This window comes from Bombyx mandarina, chromosome 15 (genome assembly GCF_030267445.1).
Source record: "Bombyx mandarina strain Sakado chromosome 15, ASM3026744v2".
NCBI lineage: Eukaryota > Metazoa > Arthropoda > Insecta > Lepidoptera > Bombycidae > Bombyx > Bombyx mandarina.
This window is the reverse complement of record NC_143221.1, coordinates 6,425,937-6,448,939: the sequence shown is the minus strand read 5'-3', so window position 1 is coordinate 6,448,939 and position 23,003 is coordinate 6,425,937. Positions and strand designations below refer to the sequence as shown.

Here is a 23,003-nt window from a genome sequence, read left to right as displayed (position 1 = left end):
AGTTAAGATAATCGAGAAGCAATTTAACTTGTGCTGGTATATTTTTTTCGTAGGCTCTTAGGCAAATAGCAAACCCTACGCTTTCTGGCGTGCCCTTGTTCGCTCATCCAAACTGGCGAGGCTGGAAAGATTTCCGAGTCATCAACAATAAATTCATCCCAAGCAAAACAACTTCAGCTTTGCTTGTTTGCAGATGCTTGAGGCTTCGGACTTGCGTGTAAATCCGGCATTAAATGCTAAAGATTGAAATAATGACAGCAGGAACTGGAACGCGTTAAAAAAATGAAGTTCGCTGAATAGTGAATTGAATCTTTAGACATATTTTAAACTTTATTTTGTCAAAATTCTTCTCTTTATATTGGTACTAGACAATAAAATATATTGTTATTCAATAATGGATAAACATAACAGTTCAGAACTATTAAGTTCCGACTTTTCGCTATCCAAGAATGCAAGTTCTGATTCATTGGATTCTGATTCTAAATCAAGTTCATTGAATTCTAAACACGGACAGGACTCCGTAAGTTTCCTAAAACGATTAATTTATTCTTATTGAATTTTATTGCAGGCCGTTATTTCCTGCAGTTTTAACTCAGTTTTAGTTTAGGTTCACCTTCTGAGGATAATTGTTTGTAATCTCAGAATGGCTACTCAAAGAGACTGTCGTACCGCTTTCAGTAAATCTAGAGCTATACATGTCTGCTTGTTTGTTAATCAAATTCATAGTCAAAAGTTTCATTCTGAGCTCTTTAAGGCTAGTATTAAAAAAATTAGAAAAGAAAGAAATATTTAATAAACCTAATTGAAAATAAAATATTTAATTTTCTTTCTAGCCCCATGTCCTCGGAGATATACAGCTGTTGGATGGTGAAAAGGTTACAAGTGTAGCTCGTGATGTAACTTATTTGTGCCCATACAGTGGACCAACGAGGGGAGTCCTGAAAGTGACAAACTATCAACTTCACTTTAGACCAACTGATCCTAGTGCTACTCTAGGTACATTGAGTGTGCCACTGGGGGTTGTGAGTATTATTTTATATTTATATTTTATATTTTATACAAAAGTAATCTGCCTTGTTTCCTAGCTTGTTTAAATGAGAAATAGTTCTATAAGAAATGGAGGCAATGGAACTGGTCTGCAAAGATTCTGTTATAAAAGCATTAGAAATATAATTATTCATACCCTTTATGTATATCCTAAATCAACATTTTATTAATCAACACAGATTATCAACAACTAAGAATGGCCTTATAAAAATGAATGGTGCAATTAACTTATCCTCGATTCGATAGACAGCGTCAGTGCGGGTATCACGTATTTGTTGCTAACGAATATCTTTTTCTTTTAATATTCTTTTTTTTTGTATTCTTTCTTTTTATACCTGTTGTTTTATAGTTTTTGTTGCATGTTTGTGTTTCTTTGTCTGTTTTGTTTAATCAACGGTGTCAGTAAGTTGTAAATATATATTTTTTAAATAATATTTAGTAAGTAAGTCTACTGTACAGAATTGTTTTTAATACAAATTGAAAACAAATTTTTATTTCTATGAGTTACACATAGAGATAAATATTTGTCATGGATTCTGTACCTAATGAACCGCCTGACCCAGGCATAGATATTAGTTTAGAAAACGGTTCTGTTAATTCACCATCATATTCAACGTTAAGTGCCCAGTCTGATATTGACAACCTACCCTCACCATCTAATTATAATGAAACCATGTCAGTTGACCTAGTTACAAGTACCCCCCGAAAACGTAAACCATATGATAACAATGCAGATGAGCTGGCTTCCAAAAAACTCTCCAAAATTGATACTTTTAAAAATGCATCCACTAAAAGTGGATTAAATTCGTACTATAGACCATATGCCGACACAGATCAGGGACCTTATATAGTTCATGTTTCTAGAGTAACCGAAGATCCGGCATCACCGGTTTCCCTCCACCCAGTTAAATTCGGACAATTTTTATATAAGAATAAAGTACAATCTCTGAAAAACGGTGGTATTAAGCGGATTGGTAGAAACCGTGTATCGATAGAATTTTCTACAGCCCAGGGAGCAAATGATTTTCATAACTACTCCCTGTTAAAAGAGAAAGGCTATAAAGCATTTATACCCACTTTCAATATTACTCGTATTGGAATTGTTAGAGGAATATGTACGGAACTTTCAAATGAAGAAATAACGGAGTTTATTGAAACACCGCATGGTTACGGAAAAGTAATCAAGGCAAGACGTCTGAATTACAAAGTTCGCTCAGAAGGTACCACGGAGTGGAGACCCAGCGAAACTGTTGTCTTAACTTTTGATGGTCAAAAATTACCTCATAACACCTTTCTGTTCCATAATAGCCTTGTTGTCGAATCTTATAAATATCCGGTAGTCCAATGTTACAAATGCTGTAGGTATGGACATGTACAAGTTCAATGTAGGTCGAAAATTCGGTGCCACAAGTGTTCAGAGGACCATCCTGCAGAGACATGCAATGTCGCTCCCGATGCTATGTGTTGCGCCTTTTGTCATGCTAATCACTCAGCCCTTGACAAAACGTGCCCGGAATACATGCGACAATATCAAATTAAATCACTTATGTCCGCCGAAAACATATCATTCCAAGAAGCCTCAAAACGCTTAGCACCCATCAGACGACCTTATGCTGACGTAGTAAAACAACCCCCTTCTCGTCACCATCTAAACCTGTTAGACCAAGCTACACAAGATAACACCCACCCCATTTCTTACAAAAAGACCGTCTTTCTGAAACCCAGACCCAAAACTCAACTACAGTCAGGTTACGACCAAAAAACCCATTCTGAACTCATTCACAGTTTTACAATTCCAACACCCCAAAATGGCTGTGCGCTAGTTCAAAAAAAAGCCCATAATTCCACTCCTCCTGATATAGCTATTTCAAAAGTCATAGAGCTTTTGGACTCTTTACTGTTTAATCTTACTAATATTACATCAAAAACTTTGTCTTTACCGTCCAACGTTGCCGAAAAAATGAATCTGTTAAATCAACTTTTACTACACATTAATGGACCAGATACTTCAATGGAATACGAGGAGTGTAACGCGGAATAAAAGCGATCTTTTATACCTTATTAATAAATATAATCCCATAGCTATAGCTCTTTCTGAGACATGGCTTAAGCCCTCCACAAGATTCACTGTCCCAAGATATGCTTGTTTGAGACACGACAGGCACGAGGGATGGGATGGAGCAGCGCTACTCATTAAAACTAGCATCGAGTATGTCAGACTCTCCAGTCCACCTGTAGAAAATGGATACATCGTTGCCGCAAAGATCTATATAAATTCATCATGGATTACTATTATAAGCATCTATCTACCACATCCTTTGGTTTCCACTATAAACAATCTGAAGATAGCATTAGACACTCTTCCTTCGCCTAAAATAATTTTAGGTGATTTTAACTGTCATCACCGTATCTGGGGTTCCATATCTTCTGATGCACCGGGGAAGAAACTAATAGAAATGACAGACGATTGCGATCTCGTCATCCTAAATGACGGTAGGCCTACCCGTAGGACCTCACCGATTCAGAAGCCTTCCGCTATTGATCTCTCATTCTGCTCTAGTTCACTCGGTTCCTTACTTTCATGGAATATAGAATGTTGCACCTATGGCAGTGATCACGCCCCCATAATTGTATCTTTTCCTGGTAGAATTAGGGGCAGCCCATATACTGTACCTTCAACACATGTCAGATATAACCTTGCTAATGCTGACTGGGATTTTTTTAGCCATTGCTTAAACTTAGGAATCGAACAGTTACCAGTTGTAAATTTCAGCAATGTCGAAACATGTTATAATCAATTTATTGCAACACTCCATGAGGCAGGAATTCAATCAATACCCATAAAAAGGGCATCAAATAAATTACCCTCACCTCCTTGGTGGGACCATGAATGTTCAGATTTAGTTAAACTTCGACGTTCTCTGGAAGCCACATTTGTAAATTCAATGACCTTAGATAATTTTATTAACCTGCGAAGAACACAAGCACGCTGTAAGCGTGAATTTTCTAAGAAAAAGGCCCTGAGTTGGAGGGACTTTTGTAAGAACGTCTCCCCGCGTACCCCTTCCTCGACAGTTTGGAAGTCTGTGAAGCGATATAGATCGGCTAAAAATACAACGCAATCGCCAAATTCTAATGTCGATGAATGGAAATACGATTTCCTCAATAAACTCGCACCTCCTTATGCACCCCCTTCTCTTGGAAACTCATCCTTCCAAATTACCAGACCTCAAGATGACGTGCTCTCCGAGCCGTTTTCTTTCCAGGAGTTATTATTTATCCTCCAAAAGTTACCGGATACGGCTCCTGGACTTGATGGCATCCCTTATTCCTTTTTGAAACGCTCCCCAACGAAACCACTTAAATATTTTCTCTCTCTCATCAACCACATGTACTGCTTAGGCTCTGTTCCTAGTTCTTGGAAAGACCAAATTATTATCCCTGTTTTGAAACAACACAAAGACCCTAATGAACATACTTCATATAGACCCATAGCTCTCTCTTCTACTATAAGTAAAACAGCAGAACATTTAATTAAAAATAGACTAGACTGGTATATGGAAAACCAAAAAATATTACCACCTGTACAATTTGGATTCCGTAAAGGTAAAAGTGTTACAGACTGCCACTCTATTTTGACCACTGATATTCGTGGTGCCTTCTCTTCGAATGCTTCTGTTGTAGCTGCTTTTATCGATATTTCCGCTGCATATGATAACGTCCCAATTTCAGTACTCAGAAGCAAGCTGCTACAGCTGAGTTTACCTTGCAAGTTGGTACAATTTATATGCAATATGTTAAATGATCGTAAGATTCATCTACTCCTCAACGGATCACTTACAGATAGAAGGAACGTTTGGAAAGGCCTACCCCAAGGGTCAGTATTAAGCCCGATACTATTTAATATCTTCACTCATGATATTCACAGAAAACTAACAGGTAATTGCCAAATGATCCAATACGCTGATGACATGTGCATCTACACATCTCATAAGAGCATTCCTGTGGCAGCATCTGTTTTAACCAAATGCCTGATATCTATCGGAACCTGGATAGAAGAACATGGTTTGGAAATCTCAGCCCACAAAAGCTCTGTAGCTATATTCTCAAGGAAAAAAAATATCCCACCTGTCACAGTAAAATACAGAGATGAGTTTATTCCTATCTGTAATACTGTTAGGTTCCTCGGTTTAACTCTAGACTCGCATCTTAAATGGACAGCTCATGTCGATACGGTAGTTGACAAATGTGAAAAGAATATAAACTTATTGAGGACTCTCTCGGGAACTTGGTGGGGGGCCCACCCATACTCTCAGAAACTACTATATAACGCTTTAATACGCAGTATATTAGACTTTGGCTCAATTATGTTAGAACCATGCGATAAAAAAACTTTATCACGTTTGGATAAAATACAAGTAAAAGCCCTGCGGGTTGTTTTGGGGGCCATGAAATCGTCTCCCAATCGTGCATTGCAGGTCGAAAGTGTTGATCCACCTTTACATTTAAGACGTCAATACCTAGCAGATCGCTTCTTATTCAAAGTATCCCACATAAAGTCTAACCTCGTACTTACTAAACTCATTTCACTCAAAACCTACATGCACTCAAAATATTGGAGAAATAAAAATTGGCCCTGCCTTCTTAGAAGCTTAGAAAAAATAACATGCCTCTCAGCACCAGCTGTACAATCTGATGTGCTACCAATTTATGAGACAGCGTTCAATGCTCTCTGCCACGTCCCTAAAATTGTACAAGATATTGGCTTAGATGAAAACTTTGATATTAACTCTAATTTCTTAAATACTGTTAATGAGAAATGGCCTGGCTGGTATACATTTTACACTGATGCATCAAAATTGAATTCGAATAGCAATGTGGGCGCTGCTTTTCTTAATGCAACCACTAAAGTTTGGAGTTTACATAAATTACCTGTCGAGGCAAGTGTTTTTAGTGGAGAATGTATAGCTATTCTAAGCTGCATTACTCATATTCTGGAAAAATCAATCAACCCTTCAGTAATATTTACAGACTCTCTAAGTGCCTTACAGGCCATTTCCGGTCACCCTTTTAAAACTTGCATCCATAACCATATTATTTGTAAAATAAAGGAATGCCTTCTTAGATGCCATAACAGTAATATCATTGTTGAACTAGCATGGGTTCCTGCTCATGTCGGCATTAAAGGAAATGAGTATGCAGATGATTTGGCAAAAAAGGCTACATTGCATGGTGATAACATTTTTTTTTATAATACAATGACTGATATATTAAGTATTGCTAAGAAAACTTTATTCCGTGACTGGAGCATAGAATGGGAATCTTTTAAGTATAAGTATTCTATAATCCAACCATCAATACCCCATTCCCCATGGTTTTTTAAGTACAGAAATCTTAACAAAAGTACCACTAGCATTCTTATCAGAATGCGACTGGGTCACGTTTGCTCTCCTGTCCAGCTGTACAAATTCAAAGTAAGAAATACAGCAATATGCGACTGTGGATCCGAGGAAGGTACGGTGGATCATATATTTTTCAACTGCATTCTTAACAATAATTGTGATTCCCTATATACTTTATTAAAAAACATAATCCCCTTCCCCATCAACATGAACTTCCTATTAACATTCCCCAGTAAAAAGGTAGTCTACTCGCTTGCTTCTTTCATAGACACTAATAATATAAAATTGTAGTTCCTACTAACTGTTAAATACAAAAATTGTAAAACTAAATAGGTAACTCTATTTTCAGTTCATGCCTGTAAATGTTATGTAAATGTCCTAGCATAATTATGTTGATACCTCCACTACCCGACGTTGGCAAAATTGTACTTTAATCTAAGTAACAAAAGCCAGAAAGAAAGGAAAAAAAAAAAAAAAAAACTTATCCTCATTTGTTTTAATTAAAGGACCTCTTGGTATACTATAATAAAATTGTACACATTGGTAACAGGCTATTTAATGATGCAGATGTCTCTCCAGTGTTAACGGTGAGGCATGTGAGACAACTATTCATAAGAAATTTTGGTGTCTTGAACACCTGCTTTTTTTTTTTTTTAATGCCTTTGTAGTCAGTCGAGCATACGGCCAACCTGATGGTGAGTGGTTACCGTCGCCCATGGACTTCAGCAATGCCAGGGGCAGAGCCAAGCCGCTGCCTACTGCCGTGAAATTGATATGGTACCTACACAATCCTGGTTGAGAAAACTATCCATAAGCTATTTTGGTGTACAAGGCTTTTTGGTGAAATTGATATGAACCCTACACAATCCTGATACCTACACAGTCCAAATACAAATCAAAATGAAGTCATTAATTTGCAAAAAATGGCTTCTTTAGTGTGTGTGCTGCTTAGATATTTATAGCAGGCTAGTATGACCCTGTTGGGGAACTAACTGTATGATAGAGTAAAATTTCTGATCCAAGTAATAAATTTGTCAAAACTGAACAAAAAAAACCTGAATTATGAGAATTTATCCAAAAGCAGATACATACTCAGGAACAACAATGAAGGAACAACATTAAACATATCATGATCTAAACATTATATTTGATCAAAATCAAACAAAAATATATTGCTTGTTATAGGTTTCTCGAATTGAAAAAGTTGGTGGTGCTTCTTCCAAAGGTGAAAACTCATACGGAATAGAAATTTTTTGTAAGGTAACTATTACTTGATTTAAATTAAAGTGAAGAGTATGTTTTATCTCATAACCAAGAACAAGTTATATCAAGGGGTGAAAGGCTGGTAGGCTTAAGTGCCATTTTGCAACATTACAGGAGAGCCGTTTAAAGTTTATAATTTGGGAAAACTATTTTAATAAAATAACTACTTCAGCTATTAGGATGGGGTAAACTTAATTGAAGTTCAATTAAAAACATCGAATTGTTGATGCTAATACTGAATATAATGGACCTTTATTTACAAATATGTCGAAATGTCGCTTATTAAGCGAAATGTTACTTAAACCAAATAGCCGTTCACCCCTCTATATTTTTTCACGATGGTAAAACTGATTTTGGGATTCAGTTCATCAAATTTGGAACCAAAACCAGAAATTTATATATAAATAGAGCAAATATTAATTTATATAATTACATAGTATAATAAACATCATTAAAATCATGAAAAAATACATGATTTTAATATTAATTTTATAGGATATGAGGAACTTAAGATTTGCACACAGACAAGAGAATCATTCACGTCGTGGTATATTTGAAAAACTGCAGCAGCTAGCTTTTCCTCTGTCACACCGACTTCCGATGTTTGCATTCAGTTATTCCGAAAGTTTCCCTGAAGATGGTTGGCATGTGTATGAACCCATTGCTGAGCTGAGACGAATGGTATGATATTTAAAGTTAAATAATATGTATGTTTTTTTTTAAACTGAAGGATAACTGGTAGGTCTTTCTATCTTCACCAAGACAAGTTGGTAAACTCAAGAGTTCAGTCAATAGGGTAAAATAATATAGAATTACACAGAAACAAAAAAATAATGGACTGACTCATCTGATTCATCTGACTGGATCATACATAAGAAATCATAGTGGAATAGGAAATCATGAAGAATACGAGGGCGGCACTGAAAATTTCGGGAATTAACGAAGTGACACAACATTATGCACCTTATAAAAATATAATTATATATTAATATACTTATAAAAAATGCACCTGACAAAATTAAAATGACTTGGAATATCATTAATAGGGAGACTGGGAATGTCAGAAACAGCAATGCTGAATCAATTTTGAAAATCAATGATAAAATAATAACTTCTCATCAAGAAGTGGCCAGTGCTTTTGAGCGCTACTTTGCTGATATCCCAGCTTCTACTACAAAATCTTTAATTTCATCTCCTACCGTCGCCGAATCATTACTGCAAGATCATGTTGATAAATGCAGTGTTAACTTTAAGTTCACAAATATTGCTATAAAGGACATAATTGATAATTTCAAGCTCATTAATATTAAAAAAACTGGTGATTTATGGGGAATATCAATTAAGGTTATAAAATCCATTATTGATATAATCGCACCTTACCTTGCTACAATATTTAATGACTGTATTGATAGTGGTGTGTTTCCTGATCTAATGAAATATAGTAAAATAATACCTCTGTTTAAATCTGGTAGTACTTTTGACCCCACTAACTTTAGACCCATTTCAGTACTACCAACTTTGAGTAAAATTTTTGAAAAAATTATTTTGGAACAGCTTTTGAACCATTTCTATTCCAATAACCTGCTTCATAACAAACAATATGGATTCACTAGAGGCCGTTCGACTATTGATGCAAGTGTAGATCTTATTAAAAATATTTTTCAGGCTTGGGAGGAATCGCATAATGCCCTTGGGGTATTCTGCGACTTATCTAAAGCTTTTGATTGTGTTGAGCATAATACATTGTTGAGGAAATTACACCATTATGGTATTAGGGGCGTTTCATTAGAACTTATTAAATCTTATTTATCCGGAAGAATCCAAAAGGTAGACGTTAAAGGAAAGAGATCTTCCGGTGTCTTACTTAATATGGGTGTTCCTCAGGGTTCCATATTGGGTCCCTTCTTATTTCTTGTGTATATCAATGATTTACCAAAGTTTATTGAAACCCGTCACGAGGTCGTATTATTCGCTGATGATACATCCTTATTGTTTAAAATTAAACGACAATTGGAAGATTATGACGATGTGAATGATGCTATCTCGCGCGTGGTACATTGGTTTAGTGTTAATAATCTGTTATTAAATAACAAAAAAACAAAATGTATAAAATTTACCACACCTAATGTTAGACAAGTAGACACTAATATCATTGTAAGTGGAGAGACACTGGAGCTTGTTGATTCGACAGTTTTTCTTGGTATAACAGTTGATTCCAGGCTGCAGTGGGGTCCTCACATATGCAAGTTAGCGAATAGACTTAGTTCTGCAGCGTTTGCGGTAAAAAAAATACGAACGTATACTGATGAAGATACGGCACGTCTAGTTTATTTCAGTTATTTTCATAGTGTTATGTCCTATGGCATTTTGCTATGGGGCAATGCTGCCGATGTCGAAACGATTTTCATCCTGCAGAAGAGGGCTATTCGTGCTATTTATTATATGCACCCGAGGGAATCCTTGAGGGACAAGTTTAAGGAAATCAAAATTCTAACTTTAGCGTCCCAATACATTTTTGAAAATTTATTGTACGTGCGTAAAAACATTGTAGAATTCCCCAGAGTCTGCGATTTGCATAATGTGAACACTAGGAACAAACATAGGCTTGCGTTGCCGGCGGCTCGAATTAAGAAAATAAGCAACTCTTTCAGGGGGCTGGGTGTACAGCTTTTCAACAAGATCCCACAAAACGTTCAACTACTACCTGTTCATAGATTTAAGAAAACTGTCAAGGAACGTTTGTGCAACAAGGCATATTATACAGTTAAGGATTTTTTACTAGATGGCACTACGTGGGAATGAGGCGTTCGCTCCTGGCCTTTTCATTTTTCATTATTATTATTATTTATTTGAATTGTATTTTTTTGACTTGTTTTTTTGTATACTGTAAATATGTTTTCTTGTTTAAAAAAAAAAGAAAATAGTTGAGAAAATACAAAAAAAAAAAAAAGCCCGCTGAGTTTGTTTCGCCGGTTCTTCTCAGGACTGTGGCTTTTTTTGGAACTGGTGGTAGAGTTAACATTTTCTTTTACATTTTGACATTCAACAAGTGTGTTTTTGATGACATCCAAGTTGAAATAAATGATTTTGAATTTGAATTTGAATTTGAATTTGAATTACTATTTAAAAATGTATTTATTGCTTTTCGAAGTATTCTCCGCGAAATTTGACACATTTTTCCATACGATGGAACCAATCATTGAAGCAACCATTCCATTCGGAAGTTGGGGTCTCCAAAATGGCCGTTTTGTAGGCGTCCACTAGGAGTGGGTAATATCGGTTTTGCCGCGTATCGAATCGTATCTATATATCGAGGATCAATATCGGATATTGAATCTATATATTTTCTGAATCTATATATTGATGGATGCTAGTAGATTTTCTCGATTCATGATATTTGAGATTTGAAACGATACGCTGATATAATATCGTAGTAGATATAGATTTAAGTCAACGTTATACGGTTGGTTTTCTGATATCAATTTATAATATGATCTTAAAGTAATAAAAAGAACATGAAAATAAAAATATCAAAAAAACTTTCCTTCATGCTTTTACCAGGCTTAGGACTGGCTACATTATTTTCAGTTTTTAGTATTTTGTGTCTTAATTTAAAATTACAAAATATACCAAAAGAGTGTAGATTTCAAAAGTTTAATACAAACACAAGAAATAAACTCAATTATTTGGATTCAACTAAAAATAGAAAAATGTGTACTTTAAAAATCAAACACAAAAAACTTTTAAGTATTTATAAACACTTGTCCAAAAATTTTATTCTAGTTCAAGGTCAAAGCGCGTGAAATTAAATTCAACGATGCAAATAGGCTATACTGCATTCAAGTTAGGGTCGAAAGTTGAAACTTCTTTCCTTAATTGTATCCTGCTGATACGCTAAGAATAATCTACAGACATATGGACTTAAATATAAGGTTTACAATTGTATGGATAATGCCTGTTTCTGTTTCATTCATCACATGATATCCCTATCGTGCGCTCACTCACTCTGGCCGATTCGATACGAACCAAACGAATATTGCTGATATTAACGAATCGGTACGATATGCCGATGCGCATCACATCGAGCAATATCGTGTATCGGCTGATATCGAAATATAGATTTCGATTCACGAATCGGTACGATATGGCGATGCGCATCACATCGAGCAATATCGTGTATCGGCTGATATCGATATATAGATTTCGTGCGGGGCGATATCGGATTCAACGATATTGCTGCGATATATATATATTGAATCTATATACGATTTATATCACCCACTCCTAGCGTCCACAGCTTCTTCAGGTGATGAAAATCTCTGTCCACGCAATTTATTCTTTATTTTAGGGAAAGTATAGAAATCATTAGGGCTTAGGTCGGGGCTGTACGGCGGATGGTCTAATAATTCTATGTTTTCTTGCTCTAAAAACTCTTTTGTTCTGTGCGCGGTGTGAGAACTCGCATTGTCGTACTGGAGGATGATGCGGCGGTTGCAGTTGTCTTTACGGAGTTCAGAAACGACCTGTGGCAAACAAATGCTAGCATACCATTCTGTACTAACCGTTCTTTGTCCCTCAAGAGGGATAGTCGTAACATGGCCGGTTTTGGAGATAAACGTGGCCACCATTTTTTTTGCAACACTCCGTGAACGAACACTTTTTGTTGGCTTTAACTCATTTTCGAACACCCAAACTCGTGACTGGTTTTTTGTTTCGGGTTCGTACGCGTATATCCAGGATTCGTCACCTGATACAATGTTGTATACAGCATTTGAGGATCCTGCGTGGAATCTTTCGAGAGTTCTGACGCACCAAGTAACGCGAGCCGCTTTTTGCTCTTCACAGAGCGAATGCGGTATTCATCGGGAAAACAACTTTTTTACACCTAATTGTTCATGCAAGATTATTTGTATTTGACTCATGCCAATGTCTAAAGTTGCCTGAATTTCGCGGTATGTCACATGTCGATCTTCCTCAATCAGCTTACGCACAGCATCAACGTTTTCTTGGGTGACTGCAGTTTTTGGACGACCTTGACGTGGATCATCACTGAGCTTGACACGTCCACGTTGAAACTCAGCAAACCAGCGATAAATTGTGGTTTTGGATGGGGCTTCATCACCAAATGCAGAAATCATCCGGCCAACACACTGTTTTTGTGTTAAACCACTTCGAAAGTCATAATAAATCATCGCTCTTGAATTTTCTCGAGTCAATTCCATTTTCTCAACGACTAAACAAGTTTGACAAAACCTCGTGACAAGACCGAGAATCTTTTTTTAAATAAATAAATGGTATTCGATTTTTAAAACCAAGGAGTTTTCAATTAAAAATATTTTAATATGACAGTCCGCCACAACAGGAACAGTGGAAATATTCCATTCCCGATACTTTTAGTGCAGCCTAGTAGAAATCTTGAAGTATCTAGTAAAATGAAGTAAATGAAAATCTTCATCAATCAGCTCATATAGCTGACAGTCCTGAGGAATGTACAGTTAAATAATTTGTGGAGCCAAAAAGCATGCTGTACAGGCAGTTCAGAAAGGCTCATGCTTAAACTAATATTTTTTTATTGGCAGATTTAAGCTGATTTTAGGATATATTGGCACATAGTTGGCCAGTTAGGCGTAAGGGTTTTGAGTTGGATTTTATGTCTCAAGGTCTATAGCTTTCATAGTGACGCCTGCAACATTTCTGTGTACTAATAGCTTATTAGACTGGTGCCATCAGGAATATAGGCCACTCAATTTACCACAGTCTGAGGTTTTCATATTCCTTATAATCACCAAATGTGGTGGGCCGTAGGGAATATCAGAGAGACAATCCCTACAAACCAATTAATATGCTGAGCACATCAAAAATACATCTATATATTTCAGGGTGTAAGCAATGACATGTGGCGCATAACACGAATAAACGATAAGTATGAAGTGTGTGATAGCTATCCGTCTATATGGGCAGTTCCTTCTGCAGCTGATGATGATCTACTACGATCAGTGGCAACATTTAGATCACGTGGCCGCATTCCTGTACTATCCTGGATTCATCCTAACTCCCAAGCTACAATAACCAGGTGCAGTCAACCGTTAGTTGGGGTAAGTTAATTAAATTTATAAAATCACTTACGGTGAATCTTAGGTAAGGCCATTGCCTTGCCGTGATAGTCTGTGGGCTTTTGATGATGATGATGACGTCACTTATCTAAAAATAAATGCAGTATAATTTGGTTTTTATTTAAAAATCTTTGCTTATGACTATATAAGCTCAAATAATCAGGAAGTACAAAAATAAGTGTCACAAAATGCAAACTAGTAAACGGGTATTTTAAAAATATCAGATTTGGTAAAATGAGGATATGTTGTACAGTGACACTGTTCTTCCATATTTGCAGTATGTTCTATCAAAGTAATGACTCAGATTAGAATGTGCCAATGCGTACTGGCGTCGGCGTTTATCAGCTCATTCAATGCTACTTTCTAAGCTGTTTGAAATCCATAATGGCTATTTTGATTTATGTAACGTGTGAAGCTTCATATCGCACCTTTAGAATTGAAATGGCTTAACTAAAACTTTTAAGAAAGTAGTTTCGTACTTTGAACTACTTATAAACATGTAATTTTTTTGATTATAAAACTAAATTTGTTAAATTAAAAATTAAATTTATGTTTTAGTCTAGAAAATGACAAAATACAGTTTTCGTCGCTTTTAAACCAATGCTTACAAGGCTTAAAGTAATAAAATCGAAACTGAAGAATTACAATTCTTCAATTAAATTTTTGTTGTTTACCAAAAAATAAGAGCTTTTGGATTAAGCCACTTCAATTCTAAATGTGCAATATATTGATACCAAATATTATATAAAAACATGGATCAGACAATACCCTGTATAATTTTAAACTTTTGCCGGGGTCTCTATGTTGACTACTAATACATTTTTAGGTAAGCGGCAAGCGAAGTCGTGAAGATGAAAGGTACATTCAACTAATTATGGATGCAAATGCCCAGGCTCATAAACTTTTCATCATGGATGCTCGTCCCACTGCTAATGCTGTCGCCAATAAAGCCAAAGGAGGAGGGTTCGTACTTAATATTTCCCGTAGGCAAACTATATACTCGATACTATTGTACTATATACTATTATAATATTTTTTTTATTCTTATCGTTTACGAGGTAAAATATATATTAATTTTTTTGCTGTTAAATCTCATGTTTATTATTTACGACATTTTGGTGTTTCAATTTTATCTATTCATTTCGAAAATAATACTGCGCGATGTCGTACAAACATTAGTTTGTCGATCCTGAAAGTACTAAAATTTATACCAAAGGCTACCTGCAGATAGTGCTCCAGTAATAGAACATATTGAGAAAACCTGCTAACAATATTAAATGATAACGAGTAAGGGAAAACTTCAATTGTCAGAATAATTATAACAAAAATAACTGATGCGCTTCATCGCCCGTCAGAAGTGGTGACAACTCATCGAGAAAGTTTTATTTTGGTTCATCAGAGTGGTCGGAATCGAGCGAATATTGATTGCCAAGTTGCTACTTATTGATATATTGATTAGCACATGAGCAGCGTATTAAAGAAATATAAAAGAACCTTGAATTCTATAGCTTTGTCCTTTTTATTAAATATATAAATATAAATATAAATAAATATAAATATTAGATTATTTTTTTTAATGCTTAGTTTAAAAATCATGCTTTAATAGCTCTTATATTGTACACTATTCCCCTCTTATACATCGTATTTCTCTCTGATAATGGTTTGCTGGAAGAAAACTCATGAATGAGTTAAGCTCGCCTTTGTACATGGTATTTAGACATTCTTTAAATCTGTTTTTATTGTATTTTCTTTTTGTGTACAATAAGTATAAAAATAAATATAAATAAATAAATATTTACTAACAATCACGCCACATTAAGTGGTCCCGTACTAAGTTCGTAAAGAACTTGTATTACAGGTACCAGATAACGGAAATAAATGTAAGATTTTTATTATACACATACATATATTTAATAAACATCCATAACCCTGGAAAAGACATTTCTACACTTATCATACAAATATCTTACCTTGGCGGGATTCGAACCCGCGACCCCTTGTGTAGTGACCATGTCACTTACCACTACACCAGACGGACGTTAAATGCGTTTTCATGCATTGGTATCAGTTTAAATTAATATTTGTTTACAGGTACGAGTCTGAAGACGCGTATCAGAATGCGGATCTGGTGTTCTTGGACATTCATAACATTCACGTCATGAGAGAAAGCTTGCGGAAACTAAAGGAATTATGTTTTCCACAGATTGATCAATCCAAGTAATTATTTTTACTTAAAATCAGTTTTAGAATTCATCCTGCTTACATTTTGTGATAAAATATCGGCTCTGAAGTCGTCGTGGCCTAAAGGATAAGACGTCCGGGCATTAGTATCTAGCGATGCACCGGTGCTCGAATCCCGCAGGCGGGTACCAAATTTTCTAACGAAATACGTACTAAACAAATGTTCACGATTGACTTCCACAGCGAAGGAATAACATCGTGTAATAAAAATCAAACCTGTAAAATTATAAATTGCGTAATTACTGGTGGTAGGACCTCTTATGAGTCCGCGCGGGTAAGTACCACCAAGCGAGCGCACTCACAAGCCATCTAAGCAAAAAAAAATTTGATGTGCTTCTATCCACAGTGTTTCATGGGATTTGATGTGTCCTCAGCGATAGCAGTGCTAGCTTAGACACACGCTTGGGATTGCTGATGTTCATGAACGATCTTAACCATTCAACCCCAAATACTTACCAGTCTCCTAGGGCTTAAACTTAAGGAAATCGTAAAATATTAAGAGTGCGCTATCTATCTTTACGAGAACAGTTAAAGTTCTGTACAAGATGAAATCATAAGTGACAAATAATTATTTTTTCACACAAACTGTACCATGGCTGCAATATCTTTAAATATCAGAGGTATTAGTTTGTAGTGCTATTGATCCTAATCACGAAAGTGGCATACCAGTATCTTTTAAGATAGGTGTATGCCACTTTTCCACTTAATTCCTATCTTCTATTTGCATTACGTCACTCAATTCCAAATCATCTATTTGCATTAACAATATTTTCATTCACTTGCGCCAGGAAGTACCATCTTGCCCCTTTCTGCTACAGAACAAAACAGTCGACGCTGATACTGTACAATATAAATTATTTCTAGTTTATACTACACCCTTTTTCACCATGTAACTGTAAACCAATTCAGATGTATCGATTATTTTATTTTTTTGATACATTACAGATGGTTCAGCGGAATAGAAGCCAGCTGTTGGCTGAAGCACATCAAATGTATTCTGGCTGGTGCTGTCCGTATTGTTGATAAGGTAAATGATTCAACATAAAATATATTATTTTTTGTTATTAATATTTGCTTATTGAAGGCATAAAAAAATGGTACATAAATCGTTTGCTGTAGGTTGAGAATCATAAGACGTCGGTGCTCGTGCATTGTTCGGATGGCTGGGACCGCACGGCTCAACTGACGGCGCTGTCGATGTTAATGCTCGACCCTTACTACAGAACACTTCGAGGATTCCAAGTTCTAATAGAAAAGGAGTGGTTATCTTTTGGACATAAATTTCAATTGGTAAGCTTGTTTTGCTAACACGATTATTGTACGAACATAATGATACTAACTTGGATGGGGTATCATCCGATCTCAAATTACTAGACCATTACAGGAGCCCATAGAATGTGAATGAAGAATTTTTTAGTTTTTTTTTTACAAATTTGTTTTTTTTTTACTTTTAGAATTGCAAAAACATTGACAATATTATACTTAGACAAAACCAAAGTAGGTACCGCATATGTAACGCGTTATATGGAGTCACACAAAAGCGTTATGCAAGAAAAATACTCCTTACACGCGTTTTCTATAATGAACCAATCTACCGTGTTATAGGCGGAATTATTGTATATAATTCGGTGGTAAAAGTACGAGCTCACAATACGCCGTTTTAGAGATTGAGCTATGAATTAGGGGGAGGAGTTCAGTGAGAGGGGCGTACTGCGGAAGCATGACTGTGAAGCAGTAATCAATAGGTGCAAGCGACCTAAGCCGTAAGGTCATAAATAACTATCTAATAGGCGATACAGTTTTTTTATTGCTTACATGGGTGGACGAGCTCACAGCCCACCTGGTTTTAAGTGGTTACTGGAGCCCATAGACATCTACAATGTAAATGCGCCACCCACCTTGAGATATAAGTTCTAAGGTCTCAAGTATAGTTACAACGGCTGCCCCACCCTTCAAACTGAAACGCATTACTGCTTCACGGCAGAAATAGGCAGGGTGGTGGTACCTACCCGCGCGGACTCACAAGAGGTCCTACCACCAGTAACGTTGAGTTGACCAACCAGTTGAGTAACCAGTTGAAACGTTTGTCTACGTTTGCCGTTAGAGGCGCTGTTTCAACTGCATACAAATTTGATTTGATAGCGCATCGGGCACGGCGACGAGCGACACTCGGACGCGGACCGCTCGCCCGTGTTCGTGCAGTGGGTGGACTGCGTGTGGCAGCTGCAGCAGCAGTTCCCGACGGCGTTCGAATTCACAGAACGACTCCTAATAACTATAGTCGATCATCTATATTCGTGTCGCTTCGGAACCTTCCTGTTCAATACTGAACGGGAAAGGGTAAAGGAAGGTACTTATTTTTTTTATTTTTTATATAGAATATGTAGGTACTTACCAAGTAATTTAAAAAAATAAATAATAGTTTAAAAAACTAAAAAAAAATACGCTTCTATTAAGAAAAATGATTTTACTGTAAAAAAAGCGTGGGGTGCATGGTATCAGTAGTTACAAATATTTTATGAACAGATATGAGTAGAAGGGTTATTTTGATAATATACTGAAAAGCACCCCACACTTTTTTACAATAAAATTTATTAAAATTTATTTTCTATTTTTTAGTTGGATTTTCTATAAAAGCGTATTTTTGTAGTTTTTTTAAACTATTATAGTAGTTAAATTTCGATTTTTTTTATTTTTGTTTTTAAATATTGAATTGTCATCGGTCCTTAATAAGTATCCCAAATTTCGAGTTAATCCGACGTTTTGAAGAGGTCAAAATCATGTTCAAAGATTGCGTTACATACTAACAATACGTCTGAAGCTTATAAAAGCGTATTAAAAAATATAAATAAAATATTTAAGTTTTGAAAATGTATGTCGTGATTGGTCTACTATGCTAATCCTAGGAAATAAAATTGCAGTTCACATGCGGTAAAAGTTTTGTATCTCATTGTTTTGCCGACCTATATACCCTATAGTTATACATATATATTAGTTCTACGATCGCTTTCCAGCGTCATTTTTTTTATCGAGTTTTGTACCACAACTTTGTCAAAGAAGCTTTAATATTTTTTTTTGTGAAGAATGAATGAACCGTTGATTTGGAATTCTCACGTAAACATATTCAGTCAGATTTGAAATTGTGAATTTCAATCTCTATCAGAGGAAGTGTTTGAAAATATACAGCAATTTTTTTAACGTAAAACACCGTCTCTTATTATTTTTGTGTATGTCATTAGGAATATTCTGTTTTTTTTTAAATATTTTATATGCTGGTAACGAGACCTTTAAGTCATTCCAACAATAAAATCTTAAACATTTTTCTCGTTTTAATGTAGTGATTGTCATTAAAATATGTTAATTTTGCTTTTCAGAAGTGAAGACTAAGACCGTATCTCTATGGTCGTATATAAATAGTCGTCAAGATTTGTATTTGAATGCGCTTTACTGGGGCTCGACGTCCGGCGCCATATCACCCTCCTCGCCGTACTCGAGGCCGCCCGTCGTGCTAGTTCCTGTCGCTTCATTAAGGGTAATCAAACTGTGGAAAGCGCTGTACTGCAGATGGAACCCAATAATGAGGCAGCAGGTAAATATAATATCCTCGTGGTTTATGATTCGGAACGAATATTCTGAGCGCTTGTGTATATTGTGTTCGTGAAATATAGGTATATAAAACCACATAGTTTTAAGTCTCAGTTTTATAGTAAAAGAAGGTGGTATTTACGCATGCCGGCCCATAAGACTTTCTAAAACTTTTAATTACGTAAATTATAGTTTTTTTATCCACCCACACATCTTAGCAATATTACATACATATATGTATATCAGATTACGGAACTCAAATACATAACTTGTAGTCCAACTCTCCAAACCTAAATTAATGACCATTTGGAGGCCTAAATAAACAGAATGATGGTCCTAAGCAGGATAACGGTGCACGTACATAATATAACCTATCGGTAATAAAGTTCGTGATTACTATTGGATTAAATGATTGTTTATTTACTAGCTAAACGAGGATCGTTGTTGTACGTGTGTTGAATTGAGTTATTCAGAAATAATGGAACATAGCGTTATCCTTGGATAAGAATTACTTGTGTCACAAAACTGTTTAAAAATTATCTAAGTTCTAAATTAAATTCCACTACAAATAAAATTTTGTATTTTGTGTTTATCACAATACCACCCACACAATTAAAACCCCAATTACCCTTTTAGATGTCATTATTATTGGTATCTATTATTTTTGAACAAAATGTAGTTTTTGCTTGGTAATCGTATAACAATGACATTTGGAGAAATATATTTGGACCTTGTGAAGTGCGTGTTTTTATTATTATTATTTTTTATTGCCTTAGTAGACAGACGAGCATACGGCTCACCCGATGGTGAGTGGTTACCGTCGCCCATGGACTTCAGCAATGCCAGGGGCCAAGCCGCTGTGTGTTTTTTTTATTGCTTAGGTGGGTGGACGAGCTCACAGCCCACCTGGTGTTAAGTGGTTACTGGAGCCCATAGACATCTACAACGTAAATGCGCCACCCACCTTGGGATATACGTTCTAAGGTCTCAGTATAGTTACAACGACTGCCCCACCCTTGAAACCGAAACGCATTACTGCTTCACGGCAAGGCACGGTTAAATGATACGCCTTGTATTATGTATGAACAGGATCCGATATACCAAAGATCACGTGAGCTGGTGGCTCTCCGCGCGCAGCTGGAGGCGGCGGTGGCGGCGGCCGCCGGGGACCACGCCGCCAAGCAACACCGCCGCGGCCTCACGCCGCCCAGGGTCGCCAGCCCGCACCATGTCTGAACACCACGGGAACCCCACCGGACCCCGCTCACATCTTAAGATGTTCTAGAAAAATCCTAACGTCTAGAAGGTAACCTGCGGATGAAATTTCTTAAACACCTGTAGACTACGAAAGAATGCCAGGATACTTCTATTAAAATTTATACAAATATCCTTGCCACATAGTTTTGTAAAAGCATATTTTACATTTTTAACCTCTTCAGGGACATTGGCACATAATATGTGTACATTTAATTTTATTTTTAATTATCTATGTTTCATTCTATGCTAAATGGCCACTTATGTGGGTATTTTATTTTAATGAATAATCACTATATTTGTTTTTTAGTAACTATATATTTTTTTACTTGTTGAATTGTTTTCAAAACAGAATGACCAAAATCGTAATAAATAATAAATTAAATTATTGTTTTTTGTACTTTAATTTTTTTCCCTGAAGAGGTTAAACAGTAATGAGTCAAGACGGAAAATGGACAGCCATTCAAATCACGCAAGCATTTCAATTGTTTTTATATTCCGTTTATAATATTGTCAGGAATAAGTACTAAGGAACTGAATATGTTTGTTATGTGATTACTATTGTACACAGCTGTCGTGTCCCCCCTCCCGCACCCCTCTCCACCTCCCGAACTCCCGTCCCGTCTTAACGATAAGTCTTTTAATCTATGTGGTATTGTTCAAACAATGTCAACACCAATGTCTAAAAAACATATTGAAGCGTAAAAGTTAAAATATATAATTTTAAATATGAAATATTTATTTAATAATTTTTTTGTGTATTTTTGTAATAAATTATAGTGTTGCCTTTAAATAGAAATAACGAGTTATGCATTTATTTTAGTTAAGTAATTTAAACACTACAATAATTTAATACACTGTTAAATAAAGAAAATAAAAATCAATATTATATTTAAGTTGTAATGTGTAAAAAAGAATATTTTTATGTGACGTTCGCTTATATTGGAACTTCGCGATATTGCATCGCCAACAAAGAGCTAACAACGATCTTTAATGATTACTAATGATTTCTATAAAAACGAAATTCAAACACTTCAAGCTGTCAACAAATATTTTGCTATGCGATTTTCAACCTTAAGAATATATTCTTAAGCCGGTAGCATTAAAGTCTTAAACGTAATTGATAAAAATAGCAGTAGCACAGCAATAGCAGCAGTTATTGTGTCACAAACCAAATACGTTTAGGATGGATTTATGAATTGAAAAAAAAGCGAGATTTTGATATTCAAATATGTACGTAGGTATTGATCGTTACATTTACGGATTAATTTCGGTCCTTATTTAATATTTTCTAAACATCTAAGTCATAAGGAACATAAAGGCAAGAATAAATTCTAAATTTATTGTTAATCACATTAACTACTTGTGAGAATTGAAAATATCTTTTTTTGGTCATAATTTTTTTATTGTATAGATTAGTGAACGTGCTCATGTCCCACCTGGTTTTTTTTTATGAAGGAAGGATTACTGTTGGTCCGGAGGCCTCTCCAGTTTAACCAAGATAGGTGGACGAGCACGGGCTCAGCCAGGAGGGCTTCCATCTGGTGTGAAACGGTTAACGGAACCCATAGCCAAAAATATGTGATTCCAACCTCTTTTCCTGAGATATTAGGTCTCGCTTGTACATTATAGCAGAGTATAGCAGCTGCCCCCAACCCTTGAAGCCTCAATGCAGGACTGCTTAGTGGCAGAAACAAGATGATGGTACGGACTTGTAGTGCACTGCACCAGTAATTAATTATTTCACTGTAGTAAGTGGCTCCCTCCTTTAGCAGCCTACGTAATTTGTACGTCCGATACTCTAGGTACGTTTCGAAATATCCATAATAAGAAATGTATACATTATTTTAAAGATATTTATTATTAAACTAAAGTATTTTTGTTATCAGAAACCCTTAAGTTTTTAACACATTTTTATTTAGGTCATTTTCTCGTATTTCATATCGAAAAATTTAAATGTTTTTAATATTTACTCTAGACAAATTAAAAGTGCACTGAAAACGTCTTATAATACGTATTATTCAAAATATGTGACAAACGTGTAATTAGTTATTAAGTTTATAGTTGTGTAAATATGAAAAATATTAATATGTTATTA

The 23,003-nt window shown here is 35.6% G+C and overlaps 1 protein-coding gene across 1 annotated transcript; it reads left to right on the top strand.

Moving 5' to 3' along the window:
• Window positions 1-262: 262 nt before the first annotated feature.
• Window positions 263-21,831, top strand: mtm (phosphatidylinositol-3-phosphate phosphatase). The gene is made up of 12 exons (XM_028180065.2): window positions 263-520; window positions 834-1,022; window positions 7,635-7,709; window positions 8,208-8,393; window positions 13,592-13,807; window positions 14,652-14,788; window positions 15,917-16,042; window positions 17,012-17,093; window positions 17,186-17,356; window positions 18,209-18,416; window positions 19,441-19,655; window positions 20,741-21,831. Exons 1-12 carry the CDS (start codon window positions 395-397, stop codon window positions 20,885-20,887), a joined length of 1,878 nt encoding a protein of 625 aa, XP_028035866.2. The 5' UTR covers window positions 263-394; the 3' UTR covers window positions 20,888-21,831.
• The last annotated feature ends 1,172 nt before the right edge of the window (window positions 21,832-23,003 follow it).